The sequence below is a fragment of the Phragmites australis genome, chromosome 21, assembly GCF_958298935.1.
Source record: "Phragmites australis chromosome 21, lpPhrAust1.1, whole genome shotgun sequence".
Lineage (NCBI taxonomy): Eukaryota > Viridiplantae > Streptophyta > Magnoliopsida > Poales > Poaceae > Phragmites > Phragmites australis.
Window position 1 is genome coordinate 22,587,942 of NC_084941.1, and position 19,926 is coordinate 22,607,867.

At 42.9% G+C, this 19,926-nt stretch overlaps 2 protein-coding genes across 2 annotated transcripts; both read left to right on the top strand.

Annotated features, from left to right (window-relative positions):
* The first annotated feature begins 2,402 nt into the window (after positions 1-2,402).
* On the top strand, positions 2,403-4,064 carry LOC133903100 (probable leucine-rich repeat receptor-like protein kinase At1g35710). The gene has a single exon (XM_062344466.1). The coding sequence runs from the start codon at positions 2,427-2,429 to the stop codon at positions 3,921-3,923; it is 1,497 nt and encodes a 498-aa protein (XP_062200450.1). The 5' UTR covers positions 2,403-2,426; the 3' UTR covers positions 3,924-4,064.
* Positions 4,065-4,161: 97 nt separating this feature from the next.
* LOC133903101 (probable leucine-rich repeat receptor-like protein kinase At1g35710) lies at positions 4,162-6,441 on the top strand. The gene is made up of 3 exons (XM_062344467.1): positions 4,162-5,007; positions 5,293-5,781; positions 5,860-6,441. Exons 1-3 carry the CDS (start codon positions 4,554-4,556, stop codon positions 6,192-6,194), a joined length of 1,278 nt encoding a protein of 425 aa, XP_062200451.1. The 5' UTR covers positions 4,162-4,553; the 3' UTR covers positions 6,195-6,441.
* The last annotated feature ends 13,485 nt before the right edge of the window (positions 6,442-19,926 follow it).

The following is a 19,926-nucleotide window of genomic DNA, read 5'->3' on the forward strand; positions in this document are numbered from 1 at the left end:
GGCGCGGGGCATCTTCAGCGGCGGGCGGCAGCACGGTGCTAGGCTGGCTCAGTGCATGGGCGCGGGGCGCTGGGCTGGAGCAGGGGCACCGCCTAGGCGGGAGGGAGGCTGGAGAGGCGGGCTGGGTAGGCCGGAAAAGGGAAACGGGCCGGAGGAAGCAGGCCGACTGGGGCTGGGCCGAAGGGGTGAGGGGGAGAGAAGGGAGGCCTGGGTAGACTTAGGTTTTTTTCTCCTTTTCTTTTTATTTCTTTCCTTTCCAAATCTATTTTCTATTCTTTCTCTAAATAATGCTAAAGCTATTCTCAAGCAAACAATTCAAACAAGCCAAACAAAAACCTAAATATCTAACTCCAGCATGAATGCATTCAACAAATAATAATCCTATGTCAATTTTGAATTTAAATTTAGAAACTAGGTTTTATCCTATGCTATTTGTTTAAACTCAAATTAAATCTAGGAAAATTTTAGAGAATTGCAAAATTTGAAAATCAGGGTGTGACACAGAAGAACGAGTGTGTTCCTTGGTAGATGAATGGCTAAAAGAAGTACTCAGTTGCCAGTCACTTGCAGGGGACTTCATGGGAACAACCAACCATACTTTTACCCGAAGAAGTAGCTACGGGTCCACATTGGGTCTTGAGCCAGACGACAACCCATGTCCCGTTGACAAGACTCAGGACGCCACACCGTGTAAGCTATACCAGCCATTTATATTTTTGAAACTGAACTGACAGGAGAGTTGCATGCTATATTAATAAGAAAAAAAGCCGAACAGGCTGAATGCTCGGTTAATTAAGGAAAAATCGAGCAAAAACCATACAACCAAGTAGGCTAAGAACTTAGCTAAAGAGCTAGGCCTAAAGCACCACAATGGCAAACACAATAAAACAACAGCGAAAAAGCAACTACAAGAGCTGTACCATGCATAGAAGAGATGATGTTTCACACCACCCCTGTACCAACTGGTTTTAGAAAGGTCCAGATAGACATGGTACATCCCAACTACGTTCATGGTAGGTTGGAACTCCCGGCCCCCAAATGATGAGATCATGACTTTAGGGGGAAGCCATCAAATATTTATTATGTGGTGCAAGAAATATATTGTCCTAGTGGGGCCAAAAGAGCCGAATGCTTTGGGACAACAGAGTGCACCCTCTCCTCCACGGAAGTTTGATATCGTCTTCTTCATGGCCAACATCTCCTGTACCATCAGCTTTAGAACAATCACCCGAGCATCAAGTGACTAGTATGAGAACTACACAAGAGATATGAGACAACATCATAACCTCTCCTAAGAAGACCTGGCACCTAGGTCAACAGAAGGAACCCTCATTGAAGCACAAAGCACATAGTGATCCATAGCCCACATAAAAGGTCCACAAATTGGCGAAAACCAAGGATGGGTACTTGAGACTGTAGACCAAATCAAATGTCCACAATGACTATAGTCATCTTGTAGTATCACGCACATACGAGCGAGGCTTCCCATTTTTGCTCACGATGAAGGTTAAATAAGATGACACTTTCATACCCGAACTTGCACAATTGGCACCAAGGGGAGCAGCTTATATTCACCCATAGGCGAATTCAAGTATAAGTATTTTTTTTCACCCTTCTATCGCCTCAATGTTGGACATATAAGGACCTGGACATTGCAAGCTTCTACAATCTCAGTCTACTACATCTGAGGAAAAATAAATGTCATATCTGACTACTTTCTTGTTTATAGATACATATATCAGGATAATGTTTTTCTGCCTATGTTGTTTAATTGTGCCTTGAACCTGAGTAGCTTAATTCTATTAATTAAAGCTCTTGAAATGCTCTTGTTCAAGTATGTATTTTTTTACATATGGCAATTACTGTATTAAAATGCATGTTATATTGTTATATTTATAATTAAATATTTAAATAATATTATAAATATACTTATAGTACAGTAATTGCTCTTGTTCACGTATGTATCTTGTTATATTGTTATATTGTTCACCAAAATGCTCTTGTTCACGTATGTATTTTCTTACTTGATAACGTATGTATTCTTATTTCTCCCTAACTACAATAGAAATGAAACAGAGATATTATCAAACCAATCAAGAAGACGCTATCAAGTAAGAAAAAAGCTTCTCTAATGTTCATTGACGTCAATTCAATGCAAAAGTAGTTCTGGAACGAGAACACTTAAGACAGACGATCAATACAGCAGCAGCAGCTGTCAGAGTGTGTCGTTTCCCCAGGAAAGAGGGTAGAAAAAGGAGGCAGAGATGGAGACGTTGGAGAAGACCAACTAGGCAGCCCATTGTGACGACTGTGAAATGCTCTTCAGTAAACTGTGCCAATGGTGAAGCCGCGCCCACAAATGATGGATAGCATTGCACATTACCTCTATATATAGAGGGGCACTCTGCCCCTGTAATTACAACTCCATGCCAAACGACGGCAATTTTTTCCTGATTAGTTATCTTCTCCAGCAAAAAATGTCAGTACACTTGCTCGTGCTGTCCATCTTATGCCTTCATTGCCTTCAACTGCATGCGCATGGAGGCATCTCACTGAAGTCTCAACAGATGGCACTTCTTCATTGGAAGTCCACACTCCGGAACTCACCGCCACAGATGAGCTCTTGGCAGGACCATACCAGGCCGTGCAATTGGACCGGCATCTTGTGTACGCCTGTGCGCCATGGACGCCGCAGGCTCTGGGTCGTGACCAACATCTCCCTCCCAGGTGCCGGCATCCATGGCCAGCTCGGTGAGCTCAACTTCTCAGCTCTCCCATTCCTCATATATATTAACCTCAGAAAAAACAGTCTACATGGAGCCATCCCAGCCAACATCAGTTCTCTATCAACACTCTCCTACCTTGACCTCAGTAACAATTGGCTTACTGGACAAATACCACATGAGATCGGTGGCATACAAAGTCTCACTGGCCTGTTCCTCGTGTTTAACAACCTCACAGGCCACATCCCTACATCATTGGGTAACTTAACAATGTTAACTCATCTTAACATTCACCAAAACATGCTCTCAGGTCCCATCCCAAAGGAGATTGGAAAGCTTGTCAGCCTGCAGAGTCTACAGCTAAACAACAATACCTTAAGCGGTGATATACCCACATCCCTTGGAAATTTGACCCAGCTTAATCTTTTGTATATCTATGGTAATGCATTGTCCGGCCCAATACCAAAGGAGATAGGAAAGCTTGTCAGCCTGCAGAGTCTACAGCTAAACAACAATACCTTATGCGGTGATATACCCACATCCCTTGGAAATTTGACCCAGCTTAATCTTTTGTATCTGTATGGTAATGAACTGTCCGGGCCAATACCTCCAGAACTAGGCAAGCTCATTAACCTGCAAGATCTAGAACTTTGCATTAATAAACTTACAGGTGGAATCCCTTTCTCTTTAGCCAATCTCACTAAGATCACCACACTTTATCTACATGAAAATCAAATTACAGGTTCTATTCCTCCAGAACTAGGCAAGCTCGTTAACCTGCAAGATCTTGATCTTAGCAGCAATAAATTTACTGGTGCAATCCCTGTCTCTTTAGCCAATCTCACAAAGATCACCTCACTTTATCTATATGAAAATCAAATTACAGGTTCCATTCCTCCAGAACTAGGCAAGCTCGTCAGCTTGCAAATTCTTAGTCTTGACAATAACACGCTCACTGGTAGAATCCCTTTCTCTTTAGCCAATCTCACTAAGATCACCACACTTTATCTACATGAAAATCAAGTTACAGGTTCTATTCCTCCAGAACTAGGCAAGCTCGTTAACCTGCAAGATCTTGGTCTTAGCAGCAATAAACTTACTGGTGCAATCCCTTTCTCTTTAGCCAATCTCACTAAACTGACTCGACTTTATCTACAGAAAAATCAAATTACTGGTCCTATTCCTCAAGAACTAGGCTAGCTCGTAAACCTGCAAAAACTTGATCTTAACACTAACAATCTTACTGGTGGAATGCCTGTCTCTTTAGCCAATCTCACAAAGATCACCTCACTTTATCTATATGAAAATCAAATTACTGGTTCCATTCCTCCAGAACTAGGCAAGCTCGTTAACCTGCAAATTCTTGATCTCGGCATTAACAAGCTTACCGGTGGAATCCTGTCTCTTTATCCAATCTCACTAAACTGACTCGACTTTATCTACAGACAAATCAAATTACTGGTCCTATTCCTCAAGAACTAGGCTAGCTCGTAAACCTGCAAAAACTTGATCTTAACACTAACAAACTTACTGCTGCAATCCCTGTCTCTTTAGCCAATCTCACTAAACTGACTCGACTTTCTCTACAGACAAATCAAATCACAGGTCCTATTCCTCAAGAACTAGGCAAGCTCGTAAACCTGCAAAAACTTGATCTTAGCACTAACAAACTTACTGCTGCAATCCCTGTCTCTTTAGCCAATCTCACAAAGATCACCTCACTTTTTCTAGCAGAAAATCAACTTTCTGGCTCAATGAAATAAACTCGATTCTAATAATCTCAGTGGTGAGATACCTCACGAAATTGGCAATTTAGCCAATTTGTATACCATGAATTTATCACTAAATCAGCTATCCGGATCCATGCCATCAGAGTTGGGAAAGCTGAGTAATTTAGGTTATCTTGACATATCTGGTAACAATTTGAGTGGACCAATACCCTACGAACTGGGAGACTGCATCAAGCTACTGTCCTTGAGGATTAACAATAACAACTTCAATGGGAATTTGCCTGGTGCAATAGGAAATTTGGCAAGCCTTCAGATCATGTTAGATGTTAGCAATAACAAACTCAATGGCGTCTTGCCACAACAACTCGGAAAGTTGGAGATGCTGGAAGTTTTGAATTTATCCCACAACATGTTCAGTGGAAGCATTCCTCCCTCCTTTGCCAGCATGCTGAGCCTATCAACGCTTGATGTGTCCTACAACAACTTGGAAGGACCAGTCCCAGAAGGACGTCAATTTCAAAATGCTTCAGCTAGTTGGTTTCTCCACAATAAAGGTCTGTGCGGTAATCTCTCTGGCTTGCCAAGTATCTGATATTCAATTCTTCATAAAAGAAGGCTACTTAGTTTGCTGCTTCCAATTGTCCTTGTTCTGGGTTTCACCATTCTTTCTACAATTGTAATTATTCTGATCCGTGCCCATAACAAGAGAAAGCCCCAAGAAAGTGCTGGTACCAATGGAAGAGACATTTTTTCTGTTTGGAATTTTGATGGAAGAATTGCATTTGAGGATATCATTAGGGCAACTGAAAATTTTGATGACAAGTACAACACTGGAACAGGAGGATATGGCAAATTATACAAAGCACAACTGCAAGATGGGCAGACAGTTGCTGTGAAGAAGCTTCATGCCACTGAAGAAGAGATGAATGATGAAAGAAGATTTTCACACGAAATGGAAGTCTTATTGCAAATTCGACAGAGAAGCATTGTCAAGTTTTTTGGATTTTGGTCCCATCCAGAGTACAAGTTTCTTGTATACGACTACATAGAGAGGGGAAACCTTCATATGACCATGGAAAACGAGGAGCTAGCTAAAGAATTGAACTGGCAAAAGAGATCTACTATGGTTAAAGATGTGGCTCAAGCGATATCTTATTTGCACCACGACTGCAATCCACCAATAATCCATCGAGATATCACAAGCAACAACATCTTGCTCAATAGAACTTTCAAGGCTTATGTCTCAGATTTTGGCACAGCAAGGATTTTGAACCCGGATTCATCAAACTGGAGTGCGCTAGCAGGGACATATGGCTATATAGCTCCTGGTATATACTTTCTTTTCACAGTGGAAGTATCTCTATATCTATACCATGATTTCTAATACTTGTTGTGTTTTCATGCAGAGCTATCATACACATCTATTGTCACAGAGAAATGTGACGTTTATAGCTTTGGTGTGGTTGTCCTCGAGGTAGTGATGGGGAAGCATCCAAGAGATCTTCTGCATCACCTCGCATCATCAAGGGAGCATTATATGGAACTTGAGAAAATCCTGGATCAGCGGCCAGAGGCACCAACCACAACAGAAGCGAAAGATTTGGTTCTTCTAATGAAGGTGGCATTTTCTTGCCTCCAAGTTTCTCCACAAGCAAGGCCAACAATGCAGGAGGGATACCAGGCTCTTATCCATCAACAGTCTTCTTGTTCTTCCCAAGACATTTCAGTAGAATCACACTAGGTGAGCTCTAGCATGCATAACCGTGGTACCAAGGTGTACTTCCCTGGTGTGTTCTTGAGCACATTGTTGTGCTAAACCATGGTATCGGAACTAGAGATAAGCATCAGTGGGTTCCAGATGCTATATATATACTGTCATACAAATTAAAGGAACAACTGAATGATTAGGTACTGCTTAAATATTTCTTCAGCATCCATGTATTGTCGGTCTTGATTTTCATCAATATATAGTACGATAAGCAAAGCAAGAGTGCTAATTATCGCCATCGATTTCCTAGAGGTAACATATTTTTCGCTTGTAGTAGATGGTTAGGTAAGGAAAATTATGAAAAATTTGGTCCAGGGCAACGAACTTGTGGTTGTGACATTACCTTAGGGGCATGATGCAACATCAGTGCCTGAATACAATAGTATTCTCACCCCTCACCGAGGACTCGTGGTGTGTTCTCACGCGGTACTTGTATTCCAAAGGGACGGGAAGGGCAGTCTGCCATTGCTGCTGCCGACGTGTCGTGGTTGAAGGGAGGTGCCGACCCCAAACCCCCAACTGAACCCGTGAGAGATCAGAACACACGAACCGGCAGTAGAATTGGGATAATTTGTGGTATTTCGGGGGAGAATCAGAAAATCAGAGGAAGAAGAACAAAAACAGGGGATGTGGTGATGGAAATTGGTTTCAGAGGTTCGTAGCATGGTGTCACGCACATACATTACACCCACTGAACAACGGGACCCACACAAATATTGCATGTCTGTCTACAGTCTATACAACATTCTGTTTCTACCAACCCCACATGTCGGCATCTTGCTACGATGGAGTCCTGTCTGTCCAAATGCAGTTTGTCTTCTCTTGCTACTGCTCTGCCACTCAACCATTTCCTGATCCTTCTGGTCTCTGGTGCAGGTTGGGGTGTTGGAATAATGGAAATGCAGGAGGACCACGATATCCAAGCTGCCGGCACAGCTATCGCGGATGCTACCACAATAAGAATGACAAGCCTACCATGATAGGCACCTGCATGGGATGGAGCCAAGGACCTACTTTGGGCGAAATCTCCATCTAACTAGGTCAAAAAAGATAAATACAATATTGCGCAGATTAAATCACGTTGGACAGCAGCACTGTTTTAACAATTTATCCTAAATCGCTTATTCAAATCGAACAAGACTAGCACCACCAGAAAGATATTAACAAGTCCTAAATTTTGTTTTAAACTTATGGCCAAATTCGGCAATAATTAATCCCAGTTTTCAAATTAAATCTGCTACACATGAACACATCTGTCGATAGCAAATCTGTCGGCGATTTCTCCCATCCAATTGCACCTACAATCATCTAGAGAGTAATTAGGGATTACCCTTGCAGCAAAGATCACGAATTTGTGGGGAATTCGATGAAATCCCTAAAATTCTCCTTCTTCCTCTCTTCTTTTTTTTCCCCTTCTTTTCTTCTTCTCTCACTCTCTCTCCTGCCCCTGGACTTCTCTTTTTCTTCCTGCACCGGCCTGGTCCTGGTCACGGCGTGGAGAACCACATGCAGCAGAGCAGAGTTGCACAGTGCACACGGCCTAGCAGCAGCAGCAATGCAGCATAGGACATAGCAGCAGCCACCAACCGCAACTCCACCATCAGCGGCCAGTAGCAGCAGGAGTCGCGGCAGTGCAGCGGCGGGCAGGGTGCAGGAGCGACGGCTGGGCAGGGCACAGGAGCGGCTATGGGAGAGGAGAGGTGTCCCTCAGCCCTCTATTTAAGGAGCGGCGGCGGCAGCCTGACTGACTCGGTCGGCGCCCTATTCTTTTTTATTATTATTTACTATCCAATTTAAATTATTGGACTCGCTATGAACTCATCCAGTATCCAAATGGGACGTTTAAATAGTCAAACGGAGTCATTTCGACGAGCTCTACGCATCCGTATTCTTCTATCGTCCATCTGAGCTACGGATAGAAAAGACAAATTTTTACCCACTTTATACTTTACCTGTCAATGTTTTATTTTCATATTATTCAGGGTATTACATTCCCCCTCCCCCCCACTCAACAGAATTTGTCCTCGAATTCTCTATTCGCATTACTCATGGAAAGGGAATGACTTGTAAATGAAAATATAGTTACTCCCTAGATGTGAACAACTCCAGATACTTCTCCAGCATCTACGACTCAAGCTCCCATGTCGCTTCACGCTCCGTCTGATTCGTCCATAGAACCTTAACATACTTGAGGGTCTTATGCCTTAACACCCCTGTATTACTCTAAAATCCTCACAGGACGAGCCTCAAATATCAAATCTTGCTCAATAGTCACCAACTCCAGCATTATATGATGCTCTAGATCCCTTAAGTACTTCCGCGGCATGGAAACATGGAATACATCATGAACACCTCTCATCGATTCCGGTAGCTCCAGTTGATATGCCAACTTCCCAACTTGTGCAACTATCAAGAATGGGCAACGTACCTCGGACTAAGCTTCCCTTTAGTACCAAATTTTACAACACCCTTGGCGGGGATACCTTAAGAAGTACCTCATCACCCACTTGAAACTCTAAATCCCATCTCTTGACATCCACATAACTCTTCTATTGGCTTTGTGCAGCTAGAATATATATGTTGTCGTATCTCAGTCATGCTCTCAGTCATCTGTTGAACCCAATCTGGCCCCAAACTACCTTCTCACCCACTTCATACCAACAAAGTGGTGATCTACACTTCCATCCATAAAGAGCTTCAAAAGGTGCAGAGCGAATGTTAACATGATAACTATTATTGTAGGCAAACTCCACAAGTAGCAGATGATCTTCCGAACTGCCTTTCCAAGATAGGACATAGGATCTTAGCATATCCTCCGAGGTCTAAATGGCATGCTCAGATTGTCCATCCGTCTGATGGTGAAAAGCAGCGTTTGGGGTCATCATTAAGGACCCCCGACACCCCTGGCCCCACCAGCCTATACCTGTGGATCAAGGACCTCCAATGGCCCTTCAGGTCTCCAGGCTCCGGGGCTCTCCGGAGCCCCTGTCCTCTGAAGCCTGGGTGGGATTTCCGGAGCCCCTGTCCTCCGAAGGACAGGGCAGCCTCCCCAGAGCCCGGAGGGTGAGCCATCAGGTCTTGATAAAAGATCAGCCAAAGGGGGCCCGCTACCCATGCAAGTGGAGGCCATCCTGACATCCCAGCGTAAGTGGTGGCCGGCCTAACACCCTGGACAACGCGGCGCCGTAATAGGCGGCCGGCCCAGTACATCGCCTTCAGGACCACTTGTACCATTGTACTTATCATAGTAGATAATATCTTCTATGTAGAGGTAAAAGTATTCTACCTAGACTCAGGCTGTGTGATTTAACTGGTCTTAGGTCCATGTGGTGTAGCGATGGCTAGTATCGCTATCTTTGTAAGGATAAACTTGTATACTTACACCCTGCCAGCACTATAAGTACAGACCCTTGGCCATTAGGCTAACGGAGAGATTTTTCTGATCAATATCAACAAGACATTTGGTATTTCCTTCCTCTCCACTTCTTCTCCAAGCTTGAGTCTCCTCTCTAGAAGAGGCTCTCGCCACACTTGTCCCCTGGCCGTGCCTGACGCTAGGGGGCCTACCGTCTCGGAGGACCTCCAGCAGCAGCAAAGCGAGGCCCCCACTACATCCCTAGGGCTGCAGTTGAAATCGTCATTGCGAGAGCCGTCATGACCACTGTTGCGGCTAGCGCTAGGAGGCCAGCCGCCTCGATGGCCCTCCAGCAGCAGCGTAACGAGACCCCCCCCCCCGGTTGCGTCCTTAGGGGCCGCACTGGAACCGTTGCCATGAACGCCGCCATAGTTGACCAGCAGTCACATGTGGTGGCCCTTGAGGCTCAGCTGGAGGAGCTGCGGGCAACCCAGCAGGCCGCACAACAACCTGCGGACTTGACCACGACTGCTCTCGTAACGGCCACCATTATGCTGGTCGGGCTCCAGGGGCCGATGAGAACTTCGGCATCCCAGCCCCTCGTCACCTCCAGGCGCTACCGGTAGCAGGTACGCAGGATCCGGAGCCTCAGGCCCGTTAGCTCGAGACTCTGTAACTAGACCATGATTCTCCCCTGCAAGCAGACCTGCAGGTTGTACCATTCCCGGAGGGGTTCTGAACCCCCAAACTACCTAAGTCTAAAGGTGATTCGAATCCGGAGGAGTTTGTTTGCTCGTACGCTCTTTCCATAGAGGCCAGCGAAGGCGGGCTGGCCACCATGGCCAAATGCTTCCCTCTTGCCCTGGAGGGAGTAGCCCTCCGATGGTTCTAGGCGCTGGATCCGGGGACTATTTACGCCTGGGTCTAGCTCTGAGACGCCTTCTGCAACAATTTTCAGGGCATGTTTGTCGAACCAATGACCTCTGGGAGCCTGTTTACCGTCAGGCAGTAGCCAGACGAGACCCTTCATGATTACTTCCGAAGGTTTTCCCAAAACAAGTCCTAGATCATAGGCATATCGGAGTCATCAGTCATCGACGCCGCAACCGAGGGCCTGGCTGAAGGACCCCTCTACGATCGATTGAATCGATGCTCTGGGCGCTCGGTGGAGGCCCTCATGTGCAAATTCAAGGAATACGCACCAGCGGAGGAAGAAAAGCTCCGCCGGAGGCTTGCGCAGGCTACCATGGCCCCCCAGCGTCGAGCCTGTGAGGAACCGTCCAAATAATATTCTAATTAATCACTAGGAGGATCATTATTCATAATCACAACCTCGATGATTAACCAGAATATCATCCCGGTAGTTCGAGCATGTGTTTGTGCCCAAAATCGGAACACATGCCTTTCCAACATGTACATCACAACAAAGCTTAAGAAAGACCGAATAATTAACATTATATTACAAGTTCTTAAGCATGAAACAAGTTATCATAATTTAAAGAAAAAGAGAGCTAGGAGGAGACAAAACCCCCTCAACTCCTAACTAACCAAAGATCTACGCAGCGGAAAGAATAAACTAGACAATAAAAGAGAGTGGAGCCACATGCCCTTAGGCTCCACTCCAAAAGCTCGAGCTTCGGAGTAGGATGCACTACTCTTGTCCGCCACCTTGATCGGCAGGCACAAAGTAGCCAAACACCGCCCCCTCCTTACCGACCTGTGAATCTGCATCAACTTAGGGGTAGCACCCTTAGTACGAAGGTACTTGCAAGTCTTATACAATATGGGTATATAATATCCCGACTCCAAGGATTATGCATTGAGCTGTTAGTAAGAATAGGCCACAAGGTTAAGTAAAACATATGAGGTAATCAACCTAGACATATGTGTGAGCAACTAACTTAACCAACATATATGAAATTACCCTGCAACTACCAACTGATCAAATGAAACTGAAACCACACTAGTATCAATGTATAACAAGTACCAACTTGATCACCTCCCACATATCCGATCCACACACCACATATCCAAACCATACAACCGAACCAACCACGAAAACTCTACGACCGGGTGCAAGTGAAACAATAGCATGCTCATGACCGAGATTGCGGCAGTTCAAATTGTTTATACACCCTGTAGGGGGATACTCCTGGACCCACACGACACGAGGACCGTACGGCTTGTGCCACCCACTAAAGTGCACACAAGGGGGTAATCGTGATAACCTTTCCCAACAAGCCACAACTGTGTGCGGCATGCATTACTCGGCGCGGTGGTAATAGAACTACTCCCGGAGCAAACTAGTACCACTACCGCTCACACCGTCGATGTTCAGGCCCCACAAAGCCACAGCTGCGAAGGTATTCGACTCGTCTTACCATTAGATTGGCATGTGGTGAGTAAGGTAAGTGCTAAAGCCAACTATCCCGACGATCGGCCTTAAACGATGCAAGTGGCCTACGGTGTCCGGGTTCCCTTCCTGAACTACCCCAGGACTTTCCTTGAGGGCAGATGACACCCCTAACACTGCCCGCATCTCGTCTCATACTCACCACTCAACCAACCATCATCAACCCATATCCAACATTGTGATCATAACAAAAGTAAATAACGCCTATGCTCGTGACCGATGAAACCATTCACCGCTCGACTTCTACTGGAAGACATATGCATTGCTAAGCATTTTGATTAATTTGTAATCTAGACAACAACATATTCAAGGTGATAAGGGTATGGATAAACATCTCAAGGTAGAGGATATGCAATTCAACATAGTATCTACCCATTTATACCCGACAATGACTCATTAAACATGCAAACACACACAAGCCTTGATGTTTAGGTGGCTGACCAAAGTTTTCCTCGCTCTCCCGGATCACCGGCTCAGCGTTCTCTAAAAAGAATAACGCGTGCAATACCATGAGTATGAATAAAGTGCAACAATGCATGCCACAATATGCAAATGATGAAATGCTATAAAAATATGCTTTAAAATTTAGGAAAACATTTTTACCAGCTAGAAAAAGTCATAAGAAGACTAGCAAAATTGGTTTCATCCATTTTGGACTTGTAAATAATTAATGGTGCATTAATGAATTTAAGCCTAATTAATTAGCCTTAAAAAGTTAATTAATTTTTTTCAGGATGGAGATATTTTTAACAGGTAGAGGATGTTACAATGAAACCAACAAAATTGGTTTCATGATTTTTGGAGTTTGTATAATTAATTAGGAATTTTACAAGTTATCAGCAAAGGGGAAAAATCCTCTGATAAACAGTGCACCCGGATACTCCGGTCTAGACCTGATACTATGGTACCCTGGAGACTTCGGATGATTCTCCGGCAGCACCTCTCTGTTATTTTCGTCTGGTGCTCACCCAGAGACTCCGGACTAGTCCGGAAACTCCGGTTTAGGCCCAGAAACGCCCGTTTTGAGCCAAAAAAAAATGCCCGGTTTGATTTACGATCTTCTCCAATCCAAAAGGGAATATGTTCGAGCTAGTTTAAGGGTTCTAGAACTCACTTAACAACCTAGAAACTCCATTTCTAACTCAAATTCATCCAATTCCTCAATTTAGGGTTAAACTCACAAAAACTCATGAATTTCACTCTTCTGCGAAATCGACCAATTGAATCACGAATTCCTGCCATGGGGAGCCTAAGGGACTTACCCACGGCACTTGTGAAGGTTAGCGGCCGCCGGGTGATGAAGAAAATGGTGGGAAATCGAAGAATTTTGGCTCAAAAGACATCCAAATCGGCTCAAATCCTTCGGGAATGAGCAAAGAAATTGGAGGAATGGAATGCTTGTGAGCTTGTAATCGTAATGGTACCACATACTCACCTTGATTCGGCTCCTAGAGCGCGGATTTGAGGGAGAAAGGGAGAGAGTGCTTGAGAGGGGAGTGAGAGGGAGCTCCCTTGCTTCCTTGGCTGGTGGGGAGCACGGAAGAGAGGGCAGGTGGGGTTGCTGCCGAAGTGGAGGGAGTGGTTGGAGGGTGGGACCACATGTGGGGCCCACAGGTAAGTGAAAATGGTCCGTTTTTGCTACAAATTTAATCCTTTTCTCTTCTGGATTTCTTTCTCTCATCCAAATGATTTCCAACGAATTGCATTAGTGTCACCAAACGAATTTAACAAAATTAAACATAATACTTAAGAAGTATAATTATTCTTAATTACATGATTATGGAATTTGGACATGACAGAGCCCAAGAAGTCGGGCTCGTAGGCAGGGTCCTCGCACGCCCCTCTTCCTCCAGCAACGAAAAGAGGCCCTGAGGAGGCTGAGGGATCCGGGGTGCGTAAGGCTTGGTGGTGATAGGACAACATCAACAACATCAATCAAGGCCAGAGCCTTCCCCGAGCGGCATCTCGCCCCAGGACGGCACCCTAACGAGGGGCACTAGTGCAGCCTGCACGGGGCCAGTCGTGGCCACAGCACCGAAGATTGTCGAACCCTCATAACCTTTCGAGAGGAGTACCTCGGGAGGTAGGAAGCCTACTCAGCAGCGGAAGGGGTCGACGATGAACGTATCGAAGGCCGAAGGTTAACGGCGGGCCGCTAGGTTGATCACATGACCTTGTAGAACCCTCCCCAGCTGGCCCTGCCTCCTACGCCTCCGCCTCGCCTCCGCCTCCCGAGGAGCATTACGACAACCAGGGAGACAGGACCAGGCAGGTGGTCCTCTGTAGGATCGAATATGCACAAAATACCTAATCAGAGGGGGGTGAATGATTGTGGAAACCAAATTCAAAGATTAACTCAGTCAAATCGAAACTCGATTTAAACTCGGTATTCTACTCGAAACAGATTGCACAAGCTCTAGTAAAAACGATGTAGAAAAAGATCTGCTGGTCGGATTACTCTCAATTTTGGTCAGCGAAAACTAGATTCAAATATGAAACTAACCCCACAAGAATCGAGTAAATCAAATATGTGGATTAAGAAATATTCCTAGTTGAAGCAGACTATGTCAACCAGAATCGAGTAAATCGAAACCTAGTCGAGATGACAAAAAGCTACTCGAGATCAAACCAAATCCACTCGAAATTTTCTCAGATCAAACACTAGATATTCTAGCAATTTTTTGGATGGATTAAACCAAGATAGCACGAGATTAATCGAAAACCAAAACCAAACATGCAGAATATAGAACATGAGAAAATTCTGAATAAGCGAATCATCAACTTACGAAACTTGATTTTCATTGTATAGATGAGTTAACAAGATACCTCTCCAAAGCATCCAATAAGGATTTCGAGGAAATCCCAAAACAGCTCTCTCTCGAGTTTCTCTATCTCTCTGCTGCCTTATGCTGCCCTGTTCTGTTCTCTATTTATAGGGTAGCCACACGCACAAACATGATCGAATCGAACTACAACTTCCTGTCATATTCAATCTGGTCTCTATCCTCCACTAATCACAAGAGGACAAACAATTTCCGCTAATTAATCTAATTAGCCAACAACTATTACGTAATCATGCATGCACATCCCATGCATACATGCATATACGTAACCAACTCAGAGTCCGTCTCCGACACCAACTCTTGTCTCGAGTGCAGCCACCACACGACTCCATCGTGCCTGCTCCGACTCGAACAAGAATTCGTCTTCACATCCTCTCACGATCAGATCGCCTCCAGCGTCCATCGTGAAACCTTGTCTTCATATGCATTGTTCTCTCAGCTCGAACGTCTCGCATGACATCCTCGATTACCACGACCTCAGTTCCTCCTGAACCTAGTCGCCAAACCTCAGTTCCTCCCTAAACTTAGTTCGTCGATCCGTCATTGACCATGTTCGCCTTCGAGCAACATCTGCACACCACGCAAACTCCAAGTAAAACAAACACGCTAACATAAGCATACCGAACTAATGATAGCGTATCAAACCAACTATGCTATCCAAGCATATCTTAGAAACTCATGACCATCAACTGAATGTCATTATGCTAAATCACTTTACTCTACCAATTTCATCAATCAAACCAATTTTTCATCACATGATCTCACAATCTCCCCCTTGATGAAAACATTGGGAACCTTCATGTAAACATTGACAACCTTTTAACAGACATGATTTGATTTTAAAATAAATCGCAAAGTGAAATCAAAATATCAACAAAAATCCTTTGAAAAAAATCTCCCTTTGAGAAAAACAAGAGTCGAAAAAAAAACTCCATCTCCCCCTTGCAACTCTCTCAAAAAATGAGCAACTTTCTCTCCCCCTTTGGCAATGATTTCATCAAAAATTCAAAAGAGAGAATCAAGTCTTGTTATTTCAATTATTTCAATGAGCATCAGAAATCATCCACATATATAACAAATACTCGACCAAGCCATACTATCAAGAATACTTGCACCAACCCGTCTACACATGTAAAAATATAGTGTGAGCATAACTTATCAAGTATAATTAATGATTTATTTGCAAGGCACAGTCTCACGATCTCAATCACTCGAATCCTCAATTTATATGCTATCAAAATCATGAATATCAAAAGTATGTCATTGTTTTGATTAAAAAGACATATAACAAGATACCAATTTTGATGTCAAGAATTTCTCATATTCTTTTGCAAGGAATTATATGCACCATGAGCCTTATTCTATCCAACCATGCCAAGCCTATGTCAAAAAGACAATCAGAAGCTTAAGACAATGATTATGGTCATACACGACTTCTTCCAAGTTCATATCAAAGTGCAATGATAAGCAGTCTTGAAAAGAAGAAGTGCGACAATGCATACTTCCTTGATCTTTTATGTATCAACTATTATTTGACACTTTTTTATTTCTTTGATTCTTTCACATATAGCATTGTTATCAAAGATCAAAGCAACCAAGAGAGTTTAACCATGACAAGATTTAATTCAAGTTGTCATTCGATTTAAAAAAAAATCATGACAAAAACTACATAGTTACACATATAGATATGAAAGTGCAAATACTCTTATGTAGCATAAGCAGTGGCTTAAAAAGTCACATATGTATCGGATATGATGCTCATCATATTTTATTGTTTTCTCATTTTTATAAACTTTGACAAGTTCCAGGATATAAGAACTCCCCCTCAAAACAATCCCATGGGCTGAATAACACCAAGTTCTCCCCGAAGAAAAGTAAACCGAGAAGAATCCAAAGGTTTTGTGAAAATGTCTGCCAATTGGTGTTCAGTATTCACATGGAAAAATTCAATGTGTCCTTTTTCAACACTGTCTCTAAGAAAATAAAATCCGATATCAATGTGTTTAGTCCGAAAATATTGCACAGGATTTTTAGCAATACTTATAGCACTAGTGTTATCACAAAAAAGTGGAACACTCTTTAAATTAACCCCATAATCTTTAAGTGTAGCAACTATCCAAAGAGTTTGTGAACAACAACTAGCAGCAGCTACATATTCAGATTCAGTAGTAGATTGTGCAACAGAGGACTGTTTCCTAGATGACCATGCAACAAGAGAATTATCCAAGAAATGACATATACCAGATGTACTTTTTCTATCAATTCTACAACATCTAAAATCAGTATCAGAAAAAGCTTTTAAGCTAATAGATGAAGAAGCAGAAAGCCAAATGCCAAAATCTTTAGTTCCATGAAGATACCTTAGAATCCGTTTGATAGCTTGTCGATGTGAAGCACGTGGGGAAGCTTGAAATTGTGCACACAAGCATACAGCAAATTGTATGTATGGTCATGAAGCGGTGAGATACAAAAGTGATCCAATCATACTACTATATTCTTTTTGATCAACTGGCTCACCATCTTCATCAAGATCAAGTGTCGTTGTTGCTCCAATAGGTGTCATGATTGGCTTGCTGTTTTCCATCTCAAAACGTCATAGCAGGTCTCGTGTATACTTACTTTGATGAACAAAAGTAACTTCTATGGTTTGTTTGACTTGAAGTCCCAAAAAGTACGTTAGTTCGCCCATCATACTCATCTCAAATTCCCTACTCATCGTTTCTGAAAACTGGGACACCAAAGCATGAGAAGAACAACCAAAGATGATATCATCTACATAAATCTGAACAAATAGTTGATCATTACCATACTTGAGCACAAACAATGTCTTCTCCACATTTCTCATTTCAAAACCCTTTTCAAGCAAGAAGGTTTTTAAGCCTATCATACCACGCTCTATGGGCTTGTTTTAAACCATACAAAGCTTTTGACAACTTGTATATATAATCTGGATATTTAGGATTTTCAAAACCAGGTGGTTGCTTAACATAAATCTCTTCATTTATGTAGCCATTCAGAAAAGCACTTTTGACATCCATTTGATATAATCTAAAGCCTTTAGATGCAGCAAAAGCTAAAAGAATTCTAATGGCTTCTAATCTAGCAATCGGAGCAAAAGTTTCCTCAAAATCTAGCGCTTCTACCTGTGCAAAACCTTGAGCTACAAGTCTAGGTTTGTTCTAACAACAAGACCATCCTCACTTTGTTTATTTTTAAAATCTCATTTAGTACCGATAAGTGTATGACCCAGAGGAGGTGCGAAAAGCTTCCATATTTTGTTGCGTTCAAAATTTTCAAGTTCCTCATTCATGGTATTGATCCAAGATTCGTCAGTTAATGCATGTGAAACGTCTTTGGGTTCAAAAGAAGCAATAAAAGCTGAATGAGAATGAGAATTAGAATCAATAAACCTGGACCGTGTGGCTCGCCCATGCAAATCTCCAATCATCTGATTAGGTGGATTACTCCGCTGAATATGCAAAGGAGCTATTACTCAAGAAGCAATCTCTTCTTCTCCTTCAATACGCACAGATGATTAGTAGCTTGAGGATGTCCAACTGTAGCTGAAGTGATCGAAGGTGTAAGAGATCTACAGCTGATTTTATCATCAGAATTAAAAGCTCATCCTCATCGACCTCATCATCATCCACAAAAATGCTCTCGAACTACTCCTGAATATGTGTACATGTACCTGCATCACTTGATCTAGTTCCAGGACTAGTCTCATCAAAAGTAACCTCATAGGTTTCAATAATTTTGTTAGTCTCCAAAACAAGTACTCAATAGCCACGAGTATGAGCAGGATATCCAAGAAAAATATCATCTGCTGATCTGGACTCAAACTTATCCAAATTTTCACATTTCAGCACAAAGCACTTGCAGCCAAAAACTCTAAAGTGAGATACACTAGGCCCATGTCCAAACTTTCTATTCTCCAAAACGCATGTTAACCTCTTGTAATAATCGATCATGTTGTGCTTGCAACACATGCTCAAATATGGCGGACTCAAGAATGGCTTGTGTCTCTACTTTTGTCACTCCAACATAGCAATATGAAATACCCATCCGTTCAAACTAAGTTATCAAGCAACTCAAGGTAGAGGGAACAACCTTATGGCTCAAAGCATCAGTAACCATATTTACTTTACATGGCGTGTATTGGATATTGAGATCATAATCCTTGATCAGCTCTAACCATTTTCTCTGTCTCAAATTTAGAACCCTTTGAGTGAAAATGTACTTTAAACTCTTATGATGAATTAATATGTCACAAGACTCTCCATACAGGTAATGCCTCTAGATCTTTGAAGCAAACACAATGGCAGCTAGCTCTAAGTCGTGCGTGGGGTAGTTCTCCTCATGCTTCCTTAACTGCCGCGGCGCATAAGCAATCACTTTCCCATCTTGCATAAGGACACATCCAAGTTATACCCAGAAAGCGTCAAAGTAAATGGTGAAACACCTGCCAGACTCAAGAAGGGTAAGGACAGGAGCAGTCACCAATCTCACCTTCAATACTTGAAATCTATGCTCACACTCGTCAGTCCACTTGAACTTCACATTCTTTTGTGTGTGCATGGTTATAGACTTGGCAATGATTGAGAAATCCGTCACAAAAAATGTGGCAGAAATGTAAATGCAATGCATGTCCATCTAACCCATCCTACTGTGCATAAGTGTGTCAAATTTTAACTTTGTTGAGCCTATGTCAAATTTTAATGATGATTTGTCTATGTTAACACTTAACTGCTTAAGGAACTATTGTCTAGCTCTGATACCAACTATAACACCCTAAATATCTACATACCTAGAGTGCTATTACACCACACCAAATTCGATAGAGTTTCCCTTATAAATATGTACATTGTGGACAAGCAATATAATATCCATAAGCATATCGTATAAGCAATAATTAACTATCACAACACGTGCCAAGATCCCAATAATCACGACCATCTCGACCAAAGATCGTCTCGACCTTACAAGAGTTTAACTGAATAAAACTAGCGAATAGAGTGCTAATAATGTAAGATGAATGACTAAATATGGATAAAGTTATGTGTGTGTACTCAAATCCATGGTGCTACTCCCATC